Below are 19,791 nucleotides of genomic sequence, written 5' to 3'. Positions count from 1 at the left end.
GAAAACAAACAGTAATGGCATAATTAAATAGAATGTAAAGAATTAAAGTTTTTGGCCAAATTATTACCGTAGCCACATAGAGGCAGCAATAGATAATGCAGACATACATAAAGGAGACAGTACCAATTGCTCAATAAGCCATAATGATAGTAGTCATTCTTCATAGAGGATAGAGAATAGGCTTGTGAGTATTGTTATATTTTCCATCGACTTTTGTTGCTCCCTGTTTATGTTCAAATAGCTTAAAGGGTTATGGCACCGAAGCCAAGAGTGAGCGGAGACCCTTGAGGAGCAGATGCACAAAGATGAAAAGGAAGCGTACCTTTTTTGATTATTTGAAAAGGAAGCACATGGAACTTTTTAAAAATGATTAATATAAAAATAACATGCACAAAATGCTAATTTATGGTCATTTTATATAGAAAATGCTCAGCACACTAATTAGGAATCACTGAGCTACAGTATTCTAAACATGCTTTAATACAACCAGTGTAACCAAAATGCAATTTTTCTTGATAAACCATCTGTATTTTTCCTTCCGATTAACACTTTAAATACATTGCATCATATTTTAATTCTCTTTTTTTCTATGTCAGTTTGAGTAAACATCAGTTGGGTGTCATAGAGTATTTTGGATTTGACTGCTTTTTTTCAAAGGTGCTTCAGGTGTTATCTCCTCACGGTTGCTTTTTTGTTGTGTGGGGCCAAAGGCTGAATAGAGCAGTTCCAGTTCGAATTTCGTTCTGTCCACAGAGTAAAATACTGTCCATATTTTACTGGAGTGGCAAATAAACCACTTGAAGCAAGGAGTGTTAGCTCTTTTTGTTGAGAAGTGATCACTATTTGCCAAACTGCATCAGTACCAGCATTGAAAATGCGTTGTATCGATTAATTTTTTTGTGTTGAGGTAACGCGCTACTTTTTCAGTTGCTACCCTGCAACCCAATTGCTTTTTTAAATTTATGTTAAAGCTTCTAAAAAGGTGATTCCATATTTGGAATTGCATGACAATGTTGCATGTCTGTGATCTGGATGTGAAACTGAATGTCTGTCCTACATTTAAAATGAATCTTCATATTCTCCTGACACAGTTTCACAAATGCAACAGCTCCTGTACTGCTGGTCTGCTTTCTGGTATCCATATGCTAAGAAAGTGCATTTAAAAACACACAAACAAATACAGACGTGTTTTGATAAGTGGCCACATTGAAAGGACAGTTTTCACTTCAGCATCTTGCCTTCACCGGCACAGAGTTAAGGCTGATACATCCCTAGTCTGAACCCCTCTATGACCACTCTGTGGGGCACTTTTAGCTCTAAGCAAGGCGGGGCGGGGGTGAACCATGCAGTATTGGTTTCTCGCAGTAGCAGTGGGGTAGAAAATTGGAGCTTTATGTGAATTGGCACAGCTCCAGTAGACACGTGGTTATGTTGGGATGCATAGGAATGTAACCTACTTTTCTGTCAACAGAAGAAAAACATTTTTTGAGCCAGTACAAAACAATGGTGGCAGAAATGAGTTGACCGTTTTGAAAACCGCTGTCTTTGACCGGGGGGGGGGGGGGGGGGGGGGGGGGTACTTAAGCTCCGTACTTAAGTAGTAGAAATACAGACACTTTCTGCAATGAAAGGTCAAAGCAAATTCAATTCTTGTACTGACAGAAAAGGAAAAATTATAGACTGAATTTAATTTTTTACTATCAATCATAATATTGGTTTTGTGAAAATTACACTGCTGGGCATAGTTTTTCTCTTTTGTTAACAAGGTCATATGGACCTCTCTATGTATTTTTATGTCATGGTCAGGATGTTGACAAAAGTAAGGTGCCTAGTTTGACAAAGTAAGAACTAGGTCATACGGATGGATGTGTTTTCCAAAATAATGAGTAAAAAGTTGTCAGAAAACTAAATACTCAAGTTCAGATACCTGAAAATCTAAATATGTACGTTTCTAAAAAAAAAATTTAAAAAAATCAAATCCGTTACTTCCCACCACTGCAACAGAAAACAATACCAAGCATGCCACTGATCAGGTGAAAAGGGCAAGGCTATAAGCCTAAAAGGAGCACATACTTATCAGCACTTGAGCTGACTGTATCAGTGAAGTTGTGTGAAATCAGGCCTTTAATGAGCAAGCGTTCTACTCGAAAAAAAATAACCAACGCGGTAGAAGAAATTACATCAGCGCTCAGACCCGAGCTGCCGTTGAGGAACTCTTAGATGCCCATGCTGACATCTTCTGTCCTGACATTGTCGTTGCATCCAACAGCACTCGTGTACATCCATAAAGAACAGACTTCCTTTTGCGATTGGATTAAACGACCAAATGAATGTCATACACTATACACACACTCACGTACGTAGAAAATTGATTGAAATCTGTAGATGATTGATTGATGTGTTGTGCTGGTCAGAGATTGGCTGCCACCTCCGTCAACTTTGTTAAAGCAAGTTTGGATTTTAATTGAATGTTTGGTATTTTTGAGTAACGTTAACGGCTACCGAGATTTACAGAATATTGAAAACCACTCTTCCTTCAAAACACACTCCCATTTTCGCATTAGATTGGAATTGGATTAACCGGACATCTGGGCTATGGATGGGAAATTTGCAAAAGGTTACGTTAGGTAAGGCCCGTGTGTTCTATTATTTTACAACTGTGATTACGAAACACTGTGCCGTCAAAGATCATCAGGTGCCTCACGGGAAATTACAGCGTATTTCTTTCACCCCTATATGCCGAAAAATACTATTTACTACAAATGTACTGTACACAATCTTTAATTTTTTCTGCCGAACAATTAAATGTTCTTCCACTAGATGGCAGAATTAACCAATGGATCAACCTGTAAACAAAACTTGCAACGCCTCAACTGTCAAATGCTGATTGCCTCACATTATCTGCCTGAATGAAACAAGAAATAAGGGAATGTAAACGCTACTCACAAAAAGTTAGTGATATTTGGCTTTCAGGTGAAATTTCAGGACGAGAATAAAACTCTTTCAAACCTTTTCAGGTGAACTTCATGTGACCTTCTCGAAGCTTTTGAATGCACATGTCCAACTGTTAAATGTTTCAGTACTTTTTGCACAAGTTGCTGTTCTTTCAAGCGGAGGTTAATGGCAATCCTGGAACTGACCAATAAATGTCCTGGCTCAATTAGAGCTGGTGTTTAAACAGTCGATCTCATCATGCTATTCACATTTTGACACCGTGAGACCAAGATGACACCTAATAATGGATCAACAGTACCTTCTCTGATGGAAGTGGCCACAGAGCTCAGAGTGTCACAGACTGTCATCAGCAGGTTGCAACAGAGATAGAGACTGGTAGAGTCACAGAAAGATATAGAAGTGGACGTCCGTTGGTCACATCCCATGCTGCTGAACGCTACATTGTCAACAATGCCCTGAGAAACCGCATGACCAAAATGAAAACCTTTGGGATCAGCTGAGTCGCCTTGTAGAGGCTCGAAACTCTGCACCCTAGAACCTCACTGACCTGAGGCCCGCCCTTCAAGAAGATGGGATGCTATGCCTCAGCAGACAATAGGTTGACTTGTGAACAGCATGAGACGTTGTTGTCAAGCTGTAATTGATGCTCAAGGCCACATGAGTTATTGAGACGATTTTTTGTTGTTGTTGTGATGCACACATCATTAACATTTGTTTCAATGAATTCTCTGAGATGAGGAAATCACTAGTGCATCCCCTCTACTTTAATGTCCTACTTTCATATCACTGTCACGTGAACTTTTTACATTTTCCATAAATATCACCTGAAAGCCAAATATCCCTAACTTTTTGTGAGTAGTGTACTTATATTGTAATTTTACTATTGGCAGTCAAACAAGACACACAACAGTCATTTTTAAACAAAGACTTTATAATGTGAGGGGTTCAATGGCCAGTAAAAATTATATTCCCAGTCACACTTTATCTCGACAACAACAAAAACAGACCAGATAGTGATTGATTCTATCTTTAGGCTGGACAGTTGAGAATACCAATAAAATATTAGCAACTCTCCGTATTTTCGTTTAATCCATCACTGTTTGTATGGAAGAATTCATGCGTTTAAACTGCATATCTCTCTGTTTGAGAAACATGTTTTTGTTTTTTTACTCCAATTTAGATTTCAAAATCTCTCAATTTACTGGCAAAAGCTCATCTTAGATGACAAGATTAGTTGAAGTTCAAGTCAACTTTATTGTCAAATGTGCTCTACGTGCAATATACAGCACAGATGAAATGTCTTTCCTCTCAACCACAGGAGAGAGAGGTGTTGAATATGTGAACACAAGCATCTTAAAAATGGGACTCCTGTCAGGCAGTTGGCATAGTGTTCGAATAAAATTACCTGGCTCTTCCACAAACAGCAACAAATTGCACTGGTTTAGTTAAGTGCAATGTTCACTGTTTTAGGAAAAGGACCCAGGAGTAGCCTGTTAGTGTCTTTAAAAAAAATAAAATACGTGGTGGGGGGAAATATATTTGGGGGGGGGGGCAGGAGTGGTCTTTTTAAGTACGAGACTTTGATTTTTACTGCTATTTGTTCATTACGGTAATAAAAAAGATGGGTCTAAAAAAAAAAAAGTTAAAAAGTTACAGAACGTTTTTGCATTGTGCACAGCTGCATACCACATGAGTACCAGTCAATCCGTGAGAGAGTGTACTGGATCGTATTATCGTACCGGTACTTAAAAAACATATTTATAACATAATTAAATGGAACGGTCATTCTCAAAGTGTGGTATGAAGTACCTCTTGTGGGACATGGTTTATCTCTAGTGCTATGGGAAATCAAAATAAATACCCAATTTACAACATTTAAAAACATCCATTACAATCAAACATCGATTAAAGCTGATAGCTATGCACACTGCCTCTTTTTCAATACAGTATCGTACTTCTTTTTTTTAACTTTTCACAGTACATTAACATTTGATATTTATTCATTTTATTTTTTTTAAGGTGGTACTTAGTGTGAAAAGCTTGAGAACCACAAAAATAGAATACGGTACACAGTTTGGGCATCATAATTCATTGTGAGTGTGCTACTCCTCGCCTATCTGCGGGCTGATTAAAACAGACATACGGTCTAATCAGCGCAGTATTTAGTTTTCACTGTTGATAAAGAAAATATACCTCTCAGAATTGTTCTATTGTCTGTGTTAATGTCATGGACCATCATTTCTGTTTAAACCATGCTATTCATTAACCCATCTATTGCGTCTTGCGTTGTTTGTTAGCATTAAGCTCACTGGCCTTTCGTATTTGAACACAATCATGATTTCATTTACGGTACTCTCAACTCATTTTGTACATAAATAGATGTTCATACTGCAACATTTCTTCTTACCTTGTTGCAATTCTCAGAATATTGACAAGTAGATATGCCACCATATGGTGGAGAATACTGCATTTGTATTTCTGAAAACTAAGAGTGGTAGATTTTAATACAGAGAAACAAAAAGGCTGGGTAGTAGGCAGAACATTGGATATAAAAATCCACTCACTTGATGGTGTCAAGCTTTTGAAATGGTCACTTTGGCCTCTTAATGAGTTTCCTTAAATGTTATTGATTGTCTCAAATTACAAGCAAAAATGTCCCTAAAGTAATAAAAATTAAATAAGTGTCATTGGTTAGCAGCTATGTACATTATTGTTGCGTTGTAGAAAATGGGCTGAAAACATGCAAAAACACCATACTGCTTATGTTCTTTTAGCTGGTTTGGCAATAAGCTGTCGTTCTCTCTCCAGCTCCTTCTCACGCTGGTGCTCCCTCTCCAGCGCCTCCTTCTGCTTGTGCTGCTGCAGCTTTAAAGCTCTTTTCTGAAACCACATGGAAACAATCGGTTGCTCGCCATCGACACAAGGAGAAGATAAACCATAATTGAGGTGGGGGGGTACTACAAAATAGCTCAGTACAATACGTAATTCTAAAACATCATTGTACATGCACATGCACAAGCGGTGACGCAAGTCATACAAGAAGCACGGTCTTTGAGGAGCAAAAGAAGATGTTTTAGAGGAAAATTCAAAGACAAAGAATTACCTTTAGTTTTGTTGTCCGTTCATGGATCAAAATCATCTCTTTCCTGATATTGACCAGTTTGTTATGGTAAACCTTGGCCTCTGTAAACTGTAAAAGCCAATAAACTGGATGAGGGAACATGTCTCCTGACCTTTTGAGGTGAGGGAACTGGTGCAAGTGAGGGTCAAACGTACCAGTGAATTCAGGTCAAGTAAGGCGTTGCATTCTCGGAACTTGGTGACTTCTTGGTCCAGTGTGTCCAACAATATGAGCTGATTTTGTCTGGAAGAGCATGTAAAAATATATAATTCCACTTGTGACAATGGCTTCAACTTGATCTTAATCCAGAACAGAACATGTGTTCGTTCAGTACTATTCTGGCTCCTGAAGAGCCATGTAACATTTGTTTTCTATTTCTACAGCTACAGAGCTGCATTATTTTGTAAGACCAATTATTATTGTGAAGGGCACATCTGATGTTGTTGCACAGCCTGTATGTAAGCTTATTCTGTAGATTTATGCAACTTTTTTAATTAGTGGAGAGTGTTCGCTGTATACTGTATTTACATTTGAGGGACATTGCAATCGTTTATGGTTAGCATTTACGCATAGCGATTATTGCATGAGCTCGTTAACGTTAACAACTCTAGCGTAGCCACACGTTCGTCATGTGTCAGACAAGTGGGGCACAATGTTTTACCACGTTTTATTTGCGATAACGTCTAAGTGTTTTATGTGGCCGTTTCGGCTTTACACCTTCTTGACTCGCCTCAACGTTGAATAAATAGCAAGAAACATCAATGGGTTTGGTCATTGAAGGAGTTATCTGTCTGTCTAGCCGCAACGGGGACGTGGCGAGGGCGGAACAAGTACAGTTCAGTTATATTTACCCTTTCATCTTTTATTTAGGCAGTTATTTAACTTTGTGCAATATATTTGAATAGTCATTATTCAATAGCTTTCATCATCCGATATTTAAGTGCAGAGTTGATGTTCAAACTGCACAATTACACAATATAAAACACACTTTTTAAAAGGGGAAGTCAACCCAGATTTTTCTTGACAATAATATGTTCTATGCAGCTCCACCAGACTTAACATAGTAAAGTATTATGATTAATAGTGGGTTTGTGGAATATGAGTTGGGCAGCAAAAATCTAATCATTTTTAGCCATCTCAAGGAGCGGCCATCTTGCCACTTGCTGTCAACTGAAAATGGCATCACAGCTGCTCAGGCTTCAAGGAACAGACAATGATAGAGCTTCAGTGAACAGGTGAGCCGTGATTGGTTTTTACTTTATTTTACTGCGGAACTCCTATTCCACAAATGCAATATTAATCAGAATGTTGTGGTTAGACTTGTGGGGCTGCATAGAATATAGTAAAGAAAATTGGTGGGACTTGATGGAAAAAGTTTGAGAACCACCGTGCCACATACATTTACAGTAAACAACTCCTACGTAACAAGATTGCTATACAAAGAACATCCTGTTAATGCTGCTTTCAATGGAAGAGTTCAGATATTGCAACGGCTAAATGGTCTCCTTACTTGAATGACAGTTAAAAATGTCTAACTGAAACCACATCTGTATTTTTAATTAAGGTTTTATAATCGTGCCAGTTTAAACCCGGAAAAAAAAAAGCAAAACGATTCCATATTTCTTCCTGTGCGAACATTCGTTTTAATAAGAACAATTTGGAACTCCACCAACATCATGGAATGGATTGTGTTCAACTTAGAAGATTCCACTGTACTCAATGAAGAATGAGTCGATTATCTGGGGTCCTCAATCAACTCACGTGAGCTCTTGGAGGGTGCGTTTCGAGTTCTGCAGGCCAGGCAGGTAGTGGGAAAGCAAGCCCTCTGTCAGCTTGTACACAGCTTCCTTGTCTATAAACACATTTTCTACAGGGACTGAGCTCTCCACAGAAATGTGGTCCTCCACCGACAGCTGTGCATCTGAAAGATGAAGTCAAATGTTCAAATTTGCATTGCTAGTCAGACATTTACCTCCATTACAAACAAAATAAACTAATGTGGGGCGACTGACAGAAAATGTGTCTGGTATGACTAACATTTGGAAATTTGATTTTTACAAATGATTACAAGCTTGTGCTTTCTCCTTTGGAATGCTGTCCCCCCTTGACATCAAGCAAGCTTGTTCAGTTTTTAAAGCCTTTTTACTGTGATATTTATCTCATAGCTGTTGCTCTGTTTTAATGGCATGTTGTGGTATTTGGCTTGTCCCTGTGCTTTTATTTACCAAACTGTTCTTTTGTCTTTTTGAAATGTTTTATTGCGTTTGTATTTATCTGTACAGCACTGTTACTAAAATGCTCTCTCAATACCTGAATGACGATGATGATGATTATTACTATTATTATATCTTAACAAAAAAAAAAAAAAACAACAACGAAGGCTTCACACGTAAAAACTCGAAGTCCAAGCTCAAGTCCAGACTTCATTCCAATTTAAAAATTGGGACATAGAGATGCCTCCCAATCAGACAGATTTGGACCACTTGCAAGGAAGAGCAGTAAACTGTTGTCTAGTCAACAACATGTAGTATGTGTGCAAGTTAGGTATCAAATTACACACCTTCGAAATGTGAAGGTTCATCCTGAGATGAGGGTCCTTCATCCTTCATTCTCTCCATAGACTACAAGACTCAGCAGCCTGAAAAAGGTGACAGGAAATCAGATGTTTTGTTCAAGTTCCTACTACAGTGAAATGCTAATAATTGACGCCCCTTCAAAAATGGATAGCAATTGTGCATTGGTTCCACTACATGACGACAATGCATTTAAAACGGCGAGGCTCATAATCAACGTCACACTTTAAGCGGGTACGCAATCATGAGACCATGTTACAAAAATCACTGTATTCAGTAGGATAATTATTTGACCTCGAAAAAAATCCACACGGGGCCCATCAATCATATTAGCTACCATTCCAGCTTAAAACATTTGCGAGTACAGAGGTAGACAAATCCAGTCCGAGAGAGGCGCAGTCCTGCTTGTTTTCTTAGTTTCTCCTCTTTCAATGCACCCGATTCAAGTGAGCAGCTCTTCAGCAAGCTCTGTAAAAGCTTGATAACGATCCTTATCATTTGAATCAGGTGTGTTGGAAGAGGGAATTTCTAAAACAAGCAGGACTCCTGCTCTCTACGGACGAGAGTTGCCTACCCCTGTGCTCACACTGACAAACGAATATGCATGAACTCATCGATTAGCATTTAAACACAATCATGAATGTAAGGAAATACAGGTAATTTATAACGGCAAACTAGACTACTGATACATAAGATAACAATATGTCCCAGTACGCCCAACTGTCTAACGAGTGATGGCAAAAAAAGCATGCGCGTGATACCGCTTTAAGGTCCATTGTCCTTCCTCGAACTAGCTAGCTAGAGAGTTCGGTGCATTAGTTGAATGACTATGTTTTGCTAGTTAGGTTTATTTTACAAGTGTATGACATTTCTGAACACTAGGAAGACAACATGTCACAAGTAAGGCCAGACTGCGAGCAAGTAGTTTGGTGCGACTAGTAGGGTGAGGTCGACTAATGATGCGTGAAACATGGCTACTAGTTAACTCGACAAATTGTTAAAGACCGCAGGAAATCTGATATTTTAACACATTTATCAGACAGCGTTGGGTGCGTCACATGTCGCCGAAAAAAGAACAGGCGGAAGAAGTATAACTAGCTATTTGCTTCTACAGCGTGTCCAACCGGACTTGTTTTTTTTTCTCTTACGAGCCACATATCCCACGAATGAGCGTTCAAAACATTTTTACAACACATTACCCGTTTGAATTTCTTTTCCGCGACGACTTCAAGCGTTTATTTGGTGAGAACAGTTGCTGCAACAACGGCGAGATTTACATATTGAGCTGTTTACGGCCGCCAGGCGTCATGTGACTCTGCTGGTCACGTGACTCTAGACTTCTCCACCAAACTTGCTAGGTAAATTTGCTCAGCTTTTCTTTCCTACTTGTCAGGATTGTAGTTCGGACGACTCAAAAGATGTACCAGCCTGGCCGGATGAAATCTCACGAAAATATTTCGCCAGGTGAGTTTAGCCCTGTTCATGTCAAATGATTTTTATGCAAAGTCGGTTGTCGCCTGCTGACACGACCAAAATCTCCCAGTTACGAGCTTGTCCTGTTACTGTTTAGCCACAGCTGCTTCAGGCGACTTTCGATCTCTTTACTGTCTATTTACATACCAGGATGTACTTTTATTATTTACTCGGGGATGAAATACAGGCCCTTCACATCCTTTTAATTTTTTTTTCGCCGTGTTAGTCCAAATGTGATGGTTGGTCGTCGGACTTTATATATTTCAATATACACTGAGGTTAACAATAAAATGGATCATATTGTTCTATTCTGACCACTTGTGTCCAATGGTGAACCATTGAAAACGTTGTTATCATTTGTTTGTTTTCCTTTTCTCCAATTTTGGAACAAACAATTCAGTTTTATTCTCAGAGCAACAATTCACAACAGAAATTATCTTAAATAACACACTTTAGGAAAGGTGGTTTGAATTCGATAAATGCTGAGGTGCCTCAATGGCACTTTTAACTTTCAAGAGTTTGGCACTAGAGACTACATCAGTGATACTCACATTTAGGAAAAGTAGAGTTTAATTACATTTAAACGGTGCCATCCAATGTACTTCACCTGATTACATTTTCCACAAAGGTTAAGGACAAGGGGTACAAGGTTAGAAGATTTGACTTTCCGAAAAGGCCTACGATACTATACATGTCAGAAAATTAACTAAATCCCACATGAGCATGCAGTTGGTGAATGAGAGAAGGAACACCTCCCTCTGAAGAGGAAACATCAAACAGATCATTTGTATGACCAATTGGTTGAAGATGGAGAGACAGTTTTCGTCCGGCTCCTGGGCTGCAACGAAGCCCCCCCCCCCCCAAAAAAACACTCACATTTCTCCATTAAATTCACCTTTCATGTGCACACAATATAATCAAACACATTTCCGGATTTGAAGACAGCTGGCCACCGTGCAGCAGCCAATTAAACCTACTTAAATGGCTTAATTGGTGGCTGCAAAGTGTGATTTTTAATTTAAATTGCACTAGGGATGTCCTGATCACGCTTTTTTTTTTATCCCGAGTCCTAATCTGAGTCTTTAGTTTTAAGTATCTGCGAATACCGAGTCCTGAACAGATTTATTTTCTTCTGAGCTTACAACACAAACTGAAAGGGAGGGTAAAATAGAACAAGGCCTGAAGGTTAAAGATACAAACTGTGGTAAGAATGTACATGCTGTTCAGTAGCTCTTGTTTTCATCTCTTCCAGGTCCCAATGAAATAAACGTGCGTGTTCATAGCAGTTATGCAAGGTGAATAATTGACCCGGGAGGAAAGTGTCCTGTATGCACAGTCAGCCTTGGATACTTTTAAAGATGTCCGGCGGTAGCCTGTTGAGCAAGGTGCGCTCCGCCTTCAGGAGAGAGCGTAACGAATGGGACATGAGCAGCGACACGGCACCCTTCGACTTCTCAGATGAGCTTGTGGAAGACGAAGCGCCCAAATTCAGCAAACTGAAGGTATGGCAATCCATTTATTCAGTATCCTCGATATCCAGCCCAAGATGCATGCAATGGTACCTTCTTTGTCCTCATTAGTAAGCAGAGGTGGGAGATGTACATGGTGTTGTGCGAATCATCTCCAAAAATCACATCTTTTTTCGAAAAAAAATAAAGCACACTTGTTGAGCCATTAACTTTGCTTTGTCAAAGAGAGCAAGCCATTCTTAATACTTTGTATTGGTTCATCATTTAAAAAAAAAAACGGGGAGACTGACAGATAAGTATAGTTTTGTGAAAACTTGAAATTTTAGGAGGGTTCGCCCACGTGCTAGCATGTCAAAGTCTCAAGTCTAAACAGTCAAGGAAGTCCCAAGTTACTGAGAAAACATTCAAGCAAGCCGTTAAACAATAAGTCAAGTCATAAAATCTTGCTCAGTCACATGTATTCTCACATTTGCCGGTTAGCACTCACTGTAGTAACACATCTGCAATCATGCTTTTTTTTTATGGCTCCAAAACCAGCCTCAGAATTGTCTTTTTATTGTCTTCTCAAATAAAGCTTAACAGACCCAAAACAAATACCATAGTATAGTACATATTCCAAATGTAAACAGGCAAATTTATCAAGTTATGTAATTTCATCAAAGCGGGGCTTTGATAAATTTTAGTGAAGCATTTCTCAAGCGCTAAAGTTGATGATTCAAGTCAAGTTGTGTGACTTCAGTCCCTCACTTCTGATAGTCGTGCACTAGTAGAATGAATGTTTGTTACTAGTAATGTTTTTTCCCCAATATTACTGCCACTCATGTCTGAGTAATACACAGTTAAACCTTACACAGTTAAAACTCACTTGTATTCTTTGGCATTCGACTCAGCATGACTTAGATTTGTTCTTGGTTTTACTGTTTGGTGCTTTCTACCGCCTTTATTACCGATTTGTCTTACTGTTTATTGTGCATGTTAAATTGCTCCATGTACAGCACTTTGTATGCAGCGATGGCTGTTTGAAAGTGCTCTATAAATACTGTTGACTTGACTTGACTTGACTTACTACTGTGCTGCAACACTACTAAGCCCAACTATTCATGTGTCATGGACAATAATCCCCCTGGACCCAAATTGTCCACTGATAGTTTTGCCTCACTTCATGTCACTCTATATGTCAGTGATCATCCCAACAGTGATTTACGCCTGTGAGACATGGATGAAGACAGCCAATATTACCAACAAGTTAGAGTACAAGTTAGTCTTCCATCGGCGTTGCCTGAGATCCATCCTGAGGATCTCATGGAGAGACCACATCACCAACGAGGAGGTGATGAGGAGGGCAGGAGGAGCTGAACTGTCAGACATTGTCTCTGAAAGGAGAAGGAAAATGATTGGCCACGTACTCCGACTGCCAAGAGAGAGACCGGCAAGTGTGGCCATGGACTGGATGCCAGAGGGTGGAAAGAGGAAGAGACGTAGGCCAAAGAAGACCTCAGTGAGATGGGTGTCAGCTGGCATGGAGCAAGAAGGGTCGCCAGTGATCGGAACAAATGGAGGAGACTCGTTGCCCAATGTTCCAAATAGGAATGGGTGGAACTAACTAACTAAACATGTAGTTGTCCTTCCAGTATGCAGATATGTCATGCAATAATGAAAAAAAAACTTGACTAGGTCAACTGTTTTTTTACTACAGGGTCGTTTTGCAAAACCAATTCCAATGAAGTTGGGACATTGTCTTAAACAAATAAAAACAGAATACATCCACGCATCCATTTTCTGATCCGCTTAACCTCACAAGGGTCGCAAGGCGTGCTGGAGTCTATGTCATCGGGCAGTAGGCAGTGTATACCCTAACTTGGTTGGCAGCCAATCGTAGGGCACACATAAACAACCAACCACACTCACACTCTGGGACTTACTAGTGAGGACAAAGGGTGTACCAATGGACCTTTAGATGTTAAATAAATGCCCAAATGGCTTTGCATATGAAGGTGGTGGTCTCCGGCGAGATGTCGGACTACGCCGCAGGGGCTCCGTCCAACGGGGTTGTGGTCAATACGCTGGTGGTGGCGGGGCGAGACGAAGATGATGACTCCCTGCTGGACTCTTCCTCTAGCCTGGGCAGCCCGGGCTTGAACATGGACCCATGCGACAGCTGCACCAGGAAAAGGGAAACCATGAAGCAGAGGAAGGTGATGAAGAGGCTGGTCATTGCAGCTGTGCTCTACTTTCTCTTTATGGTGGCTGAAATTATAGGTGAGCAGAGTCAATGTCGGGGGTGGAAAAAGTATAGCTACACACAGCCCACTGCGTTCTTTAATCTGGCCAACCTACATTATCAAGCGGTGTGCGTGTGAGTGTGAGTGTGTGTCCATATATATTAAATGTGCAATCAATTTATTTTAAATAATGTTGAAACAACACGATATTTTGCAGATACATTCGAGTGTTATTTTAAAATAACAATTTCATTAACTCATTCAGTACCAGCCAAGTCTAGACCAAGTTTGAAAAGACGTTTAAAAACGTCTTTGGGAGTGAATGAGTTAAATACTTCTCTTATAAATATTGTAAAGTAATTGTATTGTTTATGATACTGTTTGATTGTTTCATAGTTTTTTTTTTATACACACAGTATTCAAACCCCAACTTTTCAGCTGTGATACATAGACGTGCTAACCATGACGCCACTGTGCTGCAAGCATTCACTCTAGATTAAAACATGAAAAACAGTCATCACAATAAACATTTGATTAATTTTATGCATTTATGTAGGTATTATGTTAGCCAATGTAATAGCAGGGTTCTGTTCTTGTCCCCAAGTATCATGGATTTCATTGTATGGTTCTTTCAGGTGGCTATGTTTCAAATAGCTTAGCCATCATGACTGACGCTGTGCACATGTTAACTGATGTGGTGGGGATCCTGTTCTCTCTGCTGGCTCTGTGGCTGTCCACTAAACCGCCCACCAAGAGATTCACCTTTGGACTGCATCGCCTCGGTAAGGCTCTTCTTCCAAGATCCTGAACTGACAATTCCAAGCCGAGATGTGACTCAAAGCTGTGGAATGATTCATGGCGCCGTGTCTTCTTCTTTGACTACCACTTACTTTTGGGAGGGTACCTTTGGTGCATTACTGCTACCTTCTGGCCACTGTTGGTGATTCACCAAAAGTATGAATCAACCGGCCGAAGAAAGTCAACATGGTTGCGGAGCAGGTGCCAGTCTGAGCTCTAATTTTATTTACAAGTCGCACCCGAGTATCAGTCGCAGGATCAGCCCAACTATGAAAAAAGTGTGCTTTACGTAGTTTAAAAAATACGGTAATTACATTCCTTTACAAAGAGGTGTTTCCTCCACCCAGGAGGTTGAAGTATGCCATTTTGTGGAAATTCTATAACAAATCTAGATAGCATCATTTGTTCACATTCCTGTGAAAACTTAAGGGCTGGGTCACAAATGAGAAAAAAACAATTACTGTACCTTTCAATGACCATCCATAAGGTTTGAATTCAGAAGGCAATTTTTGACATTTTCCTTGATTTGTCAGAGAGTAATCAAGTACATAGATGATGAAAGTTATTTTTATAGTCTATCTGTGATTCAGACCCCAAGAGGGCCTCATCCCCCCCCAAAAATGCTTCTACTGTGATACTTCACTGTTTCCGGGGCAGAGGTAATATCAGCTGTCCTTAGTGTGGCGCTCATCTACATCCTGACGGCGATACTGCTCTTTGAGGCCGTTCAGCGGACAGTGAACCAAGACTTCAACATCGATGGCGATGTCATGATCATCACAGCAGCTGTGGGCGTGGCTGTCAACCTCATGTGAGTCTGAATGTGTGTTTCTCACTCAATCAGACGGGGGTCTTTTTGAGTGGGTGAAAGTTGTGACGATAGTAATAAGTTGAACATAAAAGATGCTCCTTTTTTTTCCTATTCAGAATGGGCTTCTTATTAAACCAAGGTGGTCACATGCACTCTCATGGCCACAGTCACTCACACGGCGCGGCAGCCGCTTCGGAGTCACAATCCACAGGGTCGGCACAGAACCAGAGGCCGCACGGCAGCCTGGCTGTCCGAGCCGCCTTCATCCACGCTTTGGGGGACCTCCTCCAGAGCTTCGGGGTTCTCATAGCTGCCTACATCGTCCGCTTCAAGGTGCCTTGACGCCGCTCTTGCATCTGTTCATGCACATCAGAAATCGAGTCTTTGACAAAAAACAATTTGAGAGACTGAAAAAAACAAGTGGTGCAAAAGATGGTAAAAGACTGTATATATCTTCAGTGTTGTCCCCTGAAAATATATAATACAATACATTCAGAATTGTGACAGCAGTGTCCGCTTTTGTGAGATAACATGTAAATGCAGTCTTTCATCAACATGATAAATCTTTCACAATTTTCTGTCAAACTGCATACCTCGTCTGTCGCATTTTTCTGTAATGCCACACCCTTTCTAGATTTCTTACGTTCTTTCCTCACATGGTGGTGTGTAGGTGAACTCGGCAAAATATTTGCGGCTTGGAACCAATTGACATCATGGGGGGAAAAAAAGTGTGCATTTCAAGAGCTGCTTTTGTATCACGTAAATGAGGACCATGTCATTTTCTTGTCTAATATCAAAATGATTCCTTCTGTTTTGAAAGTTGATTAAACAAAACAATTAGTATTAAAATTGAATTCACGAGTAGAATCAATGAATTCACCAACCTGTCGAGCTTGTGGAATTTGTCTTTCCATTTGGAGCATACTGAATATGGATGCATATTTGTCACCATGAGAGCAGCATTGGCAGTTACTTAAGGCTCAGCTTTGACTGCTACACTCTGGCGCTCTCTGTCTCCGCAGCCCGAATATAAACTTGCAGATCCCATCTGCACCTACATCTTCTCCATTCTGGTTCTCTTCACCACAGTCCGCATCATACGTGACACAACCGTCATCGTGCTGGAAGGCAAGTCTCAGATTGTTCCCAAATGTGCAACATTACGGTCTCACATCCGTGGTTCTCCCCTTTTTGGGCTCCGCCCAGGCGCGCCCCGTTACCTGGACACAGTGCAGATCAGAGAGGATCTCCTGAAGATTGAGAACGTGCAGTCGGTGGACGAGCTGAATGTTTGGGCGCTGACTGCGGACAAGACCGCAGCACTTGTGCATCTTCAGCTAAGTGAGTCGCTTCAGCGCAACATGCACCTATTCATATATTTTTAGCAGGGGTGCACATAAAAATGTTGGTGTGGTTCTCAAATGAGCACCAGAGGTTATTGTTTGGTGTTCATTTTTTTCCCCACCCACCAACCTCAACTGAAACTGACTTTTTTTTCCTGTTCATATTTCGATAACATCACAGAATTTAAAAATGTGTAATGGAACATGTAGGAATGCTTGTTATGATTGTATTATTTTCATTGTTTGATGTTACGTGTTCTGTTGTATTCTTTTTATTTTGTGTTCGTGTTTTATGCCTCCATGCTCCGTAAAATGCAGCCTGCTGATTGTTGTGAAGTCGAAATAGCCATGTACTTTGTGACTTCTCACCATTGCAAATTTCATGACCGCTTTTCCATCGTTGTGCTTCCAGCACCCTTAAGTGCCAACAAGTGGGAGGACGTCCAGGCAAAGGCCCGCCACCTGTTGCTCCACACCTACGGCCTGACCAGATGCACGGTTCAGGTCCAGACACACAGACAGAGGCCCGTGCGCAACTGTGCACACTGTGAGCAGCCCAGCACTTAAAGACACTCCGCTTTCAACTACTTTCACTTCTTCCTCTTTGTGCATCTTTGCTGAGCCACGTGTTGGCAAGTTCAGGAAGAACCAGGCCACCTGTTCCACCGCCCAAAAATGACGTGGAACAATAGGAGTCGAGCACGTCTACCCAAAGGAATACTGCGGCCTTTGAAGACTGACTGCTCTTCAGGCAATGTTGGCTGACCATTGAATTTTCAGTTAAAGGATGTGAACCTTCAGCACATTCTCTTAATTCACCGTTGCGGCCTATTTATCTATTTTACACCTTGGTGTTTGGCAACAGGTGAATAGTTTTTGTTATTGTGTCTTCTTTAGCCTCTGTTACTAAATCTATGGAAAACCGTTTGAGCGTTTAGTCAATAGCTTTGAAATCCAGCTTTGAGATCCCTGTACTAGTACACTATTTTACTCACCCACTGAAACAACATAGCAAGTACAACAGCTGTGTCTCACTTATATATAATATATTTTTTAAAAATGGGGGGGGGGGGTCACGACTTCATTTTTGCACACTAGTAAGACTGCAACTGTGCACTAGTTGAGATCTGTACACTACCGGTGCTACTAGTAAAGCCCTTAATAGTTGGTAGAACTATGTTCCGAGTAGTACTATTTGCATGTGGTTACCAACTGCCTAATTAATAGTAAAAAATAGTTTTCTGACTAGTAAGGACAGCGTATACTAGTACATCAACCTTAAGCTAGATAGGATATCGAGTAAACACTTTTCCATAAAGCCATTTGAAATTGTCTTCATACTTTCATCTATTCTTTGCTCTCCATTTTAAGGTCCATGAACTAGTGTGCTGGTTTGTCACAAGTAGACAACTCAGCACACCAGAACTGTGTGTTATTTGGCATTTTTTTCCCCACGGCTGCTTTGTACGAATGTATGACATTTATGCACACTATTAGGACAGCTTTGGTTACTGCACGCTACCAGTGAACAGATAGCACTTGGAGCATGCAGATGTTAAATACTGTGGACTTTTACCTCAGTGGTCATGTATCCATCTACTAGTGCAGACTGAGTTTCGCTTCACTCTCTCTATTACACTGTTTAAGCATTTTTTTTTCAATAACCTTATGTTCTAGTATGCTCTTTGTCCTCACTTGTATTGTAATTTTGGTATACGAGCAGAATAACTACATGTCAATCGTGAGGCAAAACTATTGGTGGGCATTTTGGTATTGCCGGTCGCTTTACTAGTGCAGCACAGACCTTAACCAGTCAGGTTTAATTGTGTGGTAGTATGTGATACTAGTATTGCACTCCATTGTCTTTGGGGAGAGGTCAAAGGGTTTACTCATACGTGGGTGGACCTTTAGCTGGATAGCAAGGACATGGAACAAAAGCTCAAACCGCTTTCCTTTGTTTCTCAGCAATGTACAGCTGTGGCCAGTAAGCTGACTGAATCAGCTAAGACACCTCACTGTACTAATCAAAGTCACATTATATTCACCAGTAAGACTGCAAGAGTGATCCACACTAGTATTCAAATTAATTTCCATCAACACTTGACATTGGAGCCTGTTTAAAGTTTCAGGTGGCAGGAGTTGGCGTGTTTAAGTGCCATGAAAGCTGCTGTACTTCGGTGGTGGCTGACAGTATTGTAGCATTGACTCAACTCCTCTAGTATTTTTGTGTTTTGAAAGGAAAGTGGGACTTGGAATTCGCGAATTATAATTACATTCATATTGCTCATACTAATTATTGGAACACAAAGCAGGATCAGTGTTTTGTAATAAAGCCTTAAAATGTTTGTTTCACCCACAGTGCTTCAAGTATGTGTGTTTTATTTGTATTTATTTTTTTCGGGGGGTGTGACTACTTGTATTTTAATGTCTAATGCATTTACCTTGCATAATACATAGACTCACGAGAAACGGACACGTGCTGCTAATATAGTCGCGTATTCTACTGCCACATTTTAACAATGCAAAAAAAAAGGAAACGATCTGCATCAAAACTAATGCTTATTTGACAGTGTCAGGTTTTGCCTTTTATAAGCGCAAACTACAAACACGCTATACATCGGCTGTCATGACCTTTAACGCCCGCTTGGTGGTGCTCTTACCGAACTAGCTTCGGAATGGCTGCTGAGACTGTTACTGCTGTAAGGCAGTACAAGAATCCGCAACTTGGTAAAAATGATGACACGATCGATGATTCCATCTGAATAATTTTCAATAGACAATATGTAATGTGTGCAGAAATCATCGCACAATATTTGCCATAAGGGACGTAAACTCATTAAATATGTACACATCCTTAGGTTTCCCTTTACAAGTGAGGCGTTAAAGGGCTGTGTCGGGGTTTCCAGGTAGTGACCATAAACCGAAAGTGTTTGCACACACCCACGTGACTTAACAAAACAAACGTGACAAGTCACGTTGTGAGCATGAAAGACAGTATTCCCACGCCTAAATTCAAAAGGAGCCAC

At 40.4% G+C, this 19,791-nt stretch overlaps 2 protein-coding genes across 3 annotated transcripts; one reads left to right on the top strand and one right to left on the bottom strand.

Moving 5' to 3' along the window:
- Positions 1-3,865: 3,865 nt before the first annotated feature.
- Positions 3,866-9,969, bottom strand: bloc1s6 (biogenesis of lysosomal organelles complex-1, subunit 6, pallidin). Its single transcript, XM_086106827.1, has 6 exons — positions 9,849-9,969; positions 8,637-8,714; positions 7,838-7,997; positions 6,232-6,319; positions 6,059-6,145; positions 3,866-5,835 (listed from the first exon to the last, which is right to left on the bottom strand). The coding sequence occupies exons 2-6, from the start codon at positions 8,692-8,694 to the stop codon at positions 5,716-5,718; spliced, it is 513 nt and encodes a 170-aa protein (XP_085962953.1). The 5' UTR covers positions 8,695-8,714; positions 9,849-9,969; the 3' UTR covers positions 3,866-5,715.
- On the top strand, positions 9,963-19,123 carry slc30a4 (solute carrier family 30 member 4). 2 transcript variants are annotated; one of them, XM_086106825.1, is made up of 10 exons: positions 9,963-10,113; positions 11,375-11,417; positions 11,525-11,624; positions 13,586-13,850; positions 14,449-14,595; positions 15,269-15,422; positions 15,539-15,755; positions 16,445-16,550; positions 16,629-16,763; positions 17,178-19,123. In XM_086106825.1, the coding sequence occupies exons 1-10, from the start codon at positions 10,068-10,070 to the stop codon at positions 17,330-17,332; spliced, it is 1,368 nt and encodes a 455-aa protein (XP_085962951.1). In that variant the 5' UTR covers positions 9,963-10,067; the 3' UTR covers positions 17,333-19,123. The 2 variants fall into 2 exon arrangements, with proteins under 2 accessions (XP_085962951.1, XP_085962952.1); XM_086106826.1 differs by having other exon boundaries at positions 9,988-10,113; positions 11,375-11,624.
- Positions 19,124-19,791: the final 668 nt, after the last annotated feature.

Source organism: Hippocampus guttulatus, chromosome 3 (genome assembly GCF_054856545.1).
Source record: "Hippocampus guttulatus isolate MCC_2025c chromosome 3, RoL_Hgut_1.0, whole genome shotgun sequence".
In the NCBI taxonomy this organism is placed as follows: domain Eukaryota; kingdom Metazoa; phylum Chordata; class Actinopteri; order Syngnathiformes; family Syngnathidae; genus Hippocampus; species Hippocampus guttulatus.
This window is presented reverse-complemented; position numbering and strand designations above follow the sequence as displayed.

Bases quoted from the DNA above. Each gene is read 5' to 3' on its own strand.
- slc30a4 (XM_086106825.1), top strand. From the start codon at position 10,068: ATGTACCAGCCTGGCCGGATGAAATCTCACGAAAATATTTCGCCAG. The intron at 15,423-15,538 runs GTGAGTCTGAAT...TTTCCTATTCAG, and splicing joins GGCGTGGCTGTCAACCTCAT to AATGGGCTTCTTATTAAACC. The intron at 15,756-16,444 runs GTGCCTTGACGC...CTGTCTCCGCAG, and splicing joins CCTACATCGTCCGCTTCAAG to CCCGAATATAAACTTGCAGA.
- bloc1s6 (XM_086106827.1), bottom strand. From the start codon at position 8,694: ATGGAGAGAATGAAGGATGAAGGACCCTCATCTCAGGATGAACCTTCA. The intron at 6,146-6,231 runs GTACGTTTGACC...TGGCTTTTACAG, and splicing joins TACTTGACCTGAATTCACTG to TTTACAGAGGCCAAGGTTTA. The intron at 5,836-6,058 runs GTAATTCTTTGT...ATGTGGTTTCAG, and splicing joins AACGGACAACAAAACTAAAG to AAAAGAGCTTTAAAGCTGCA.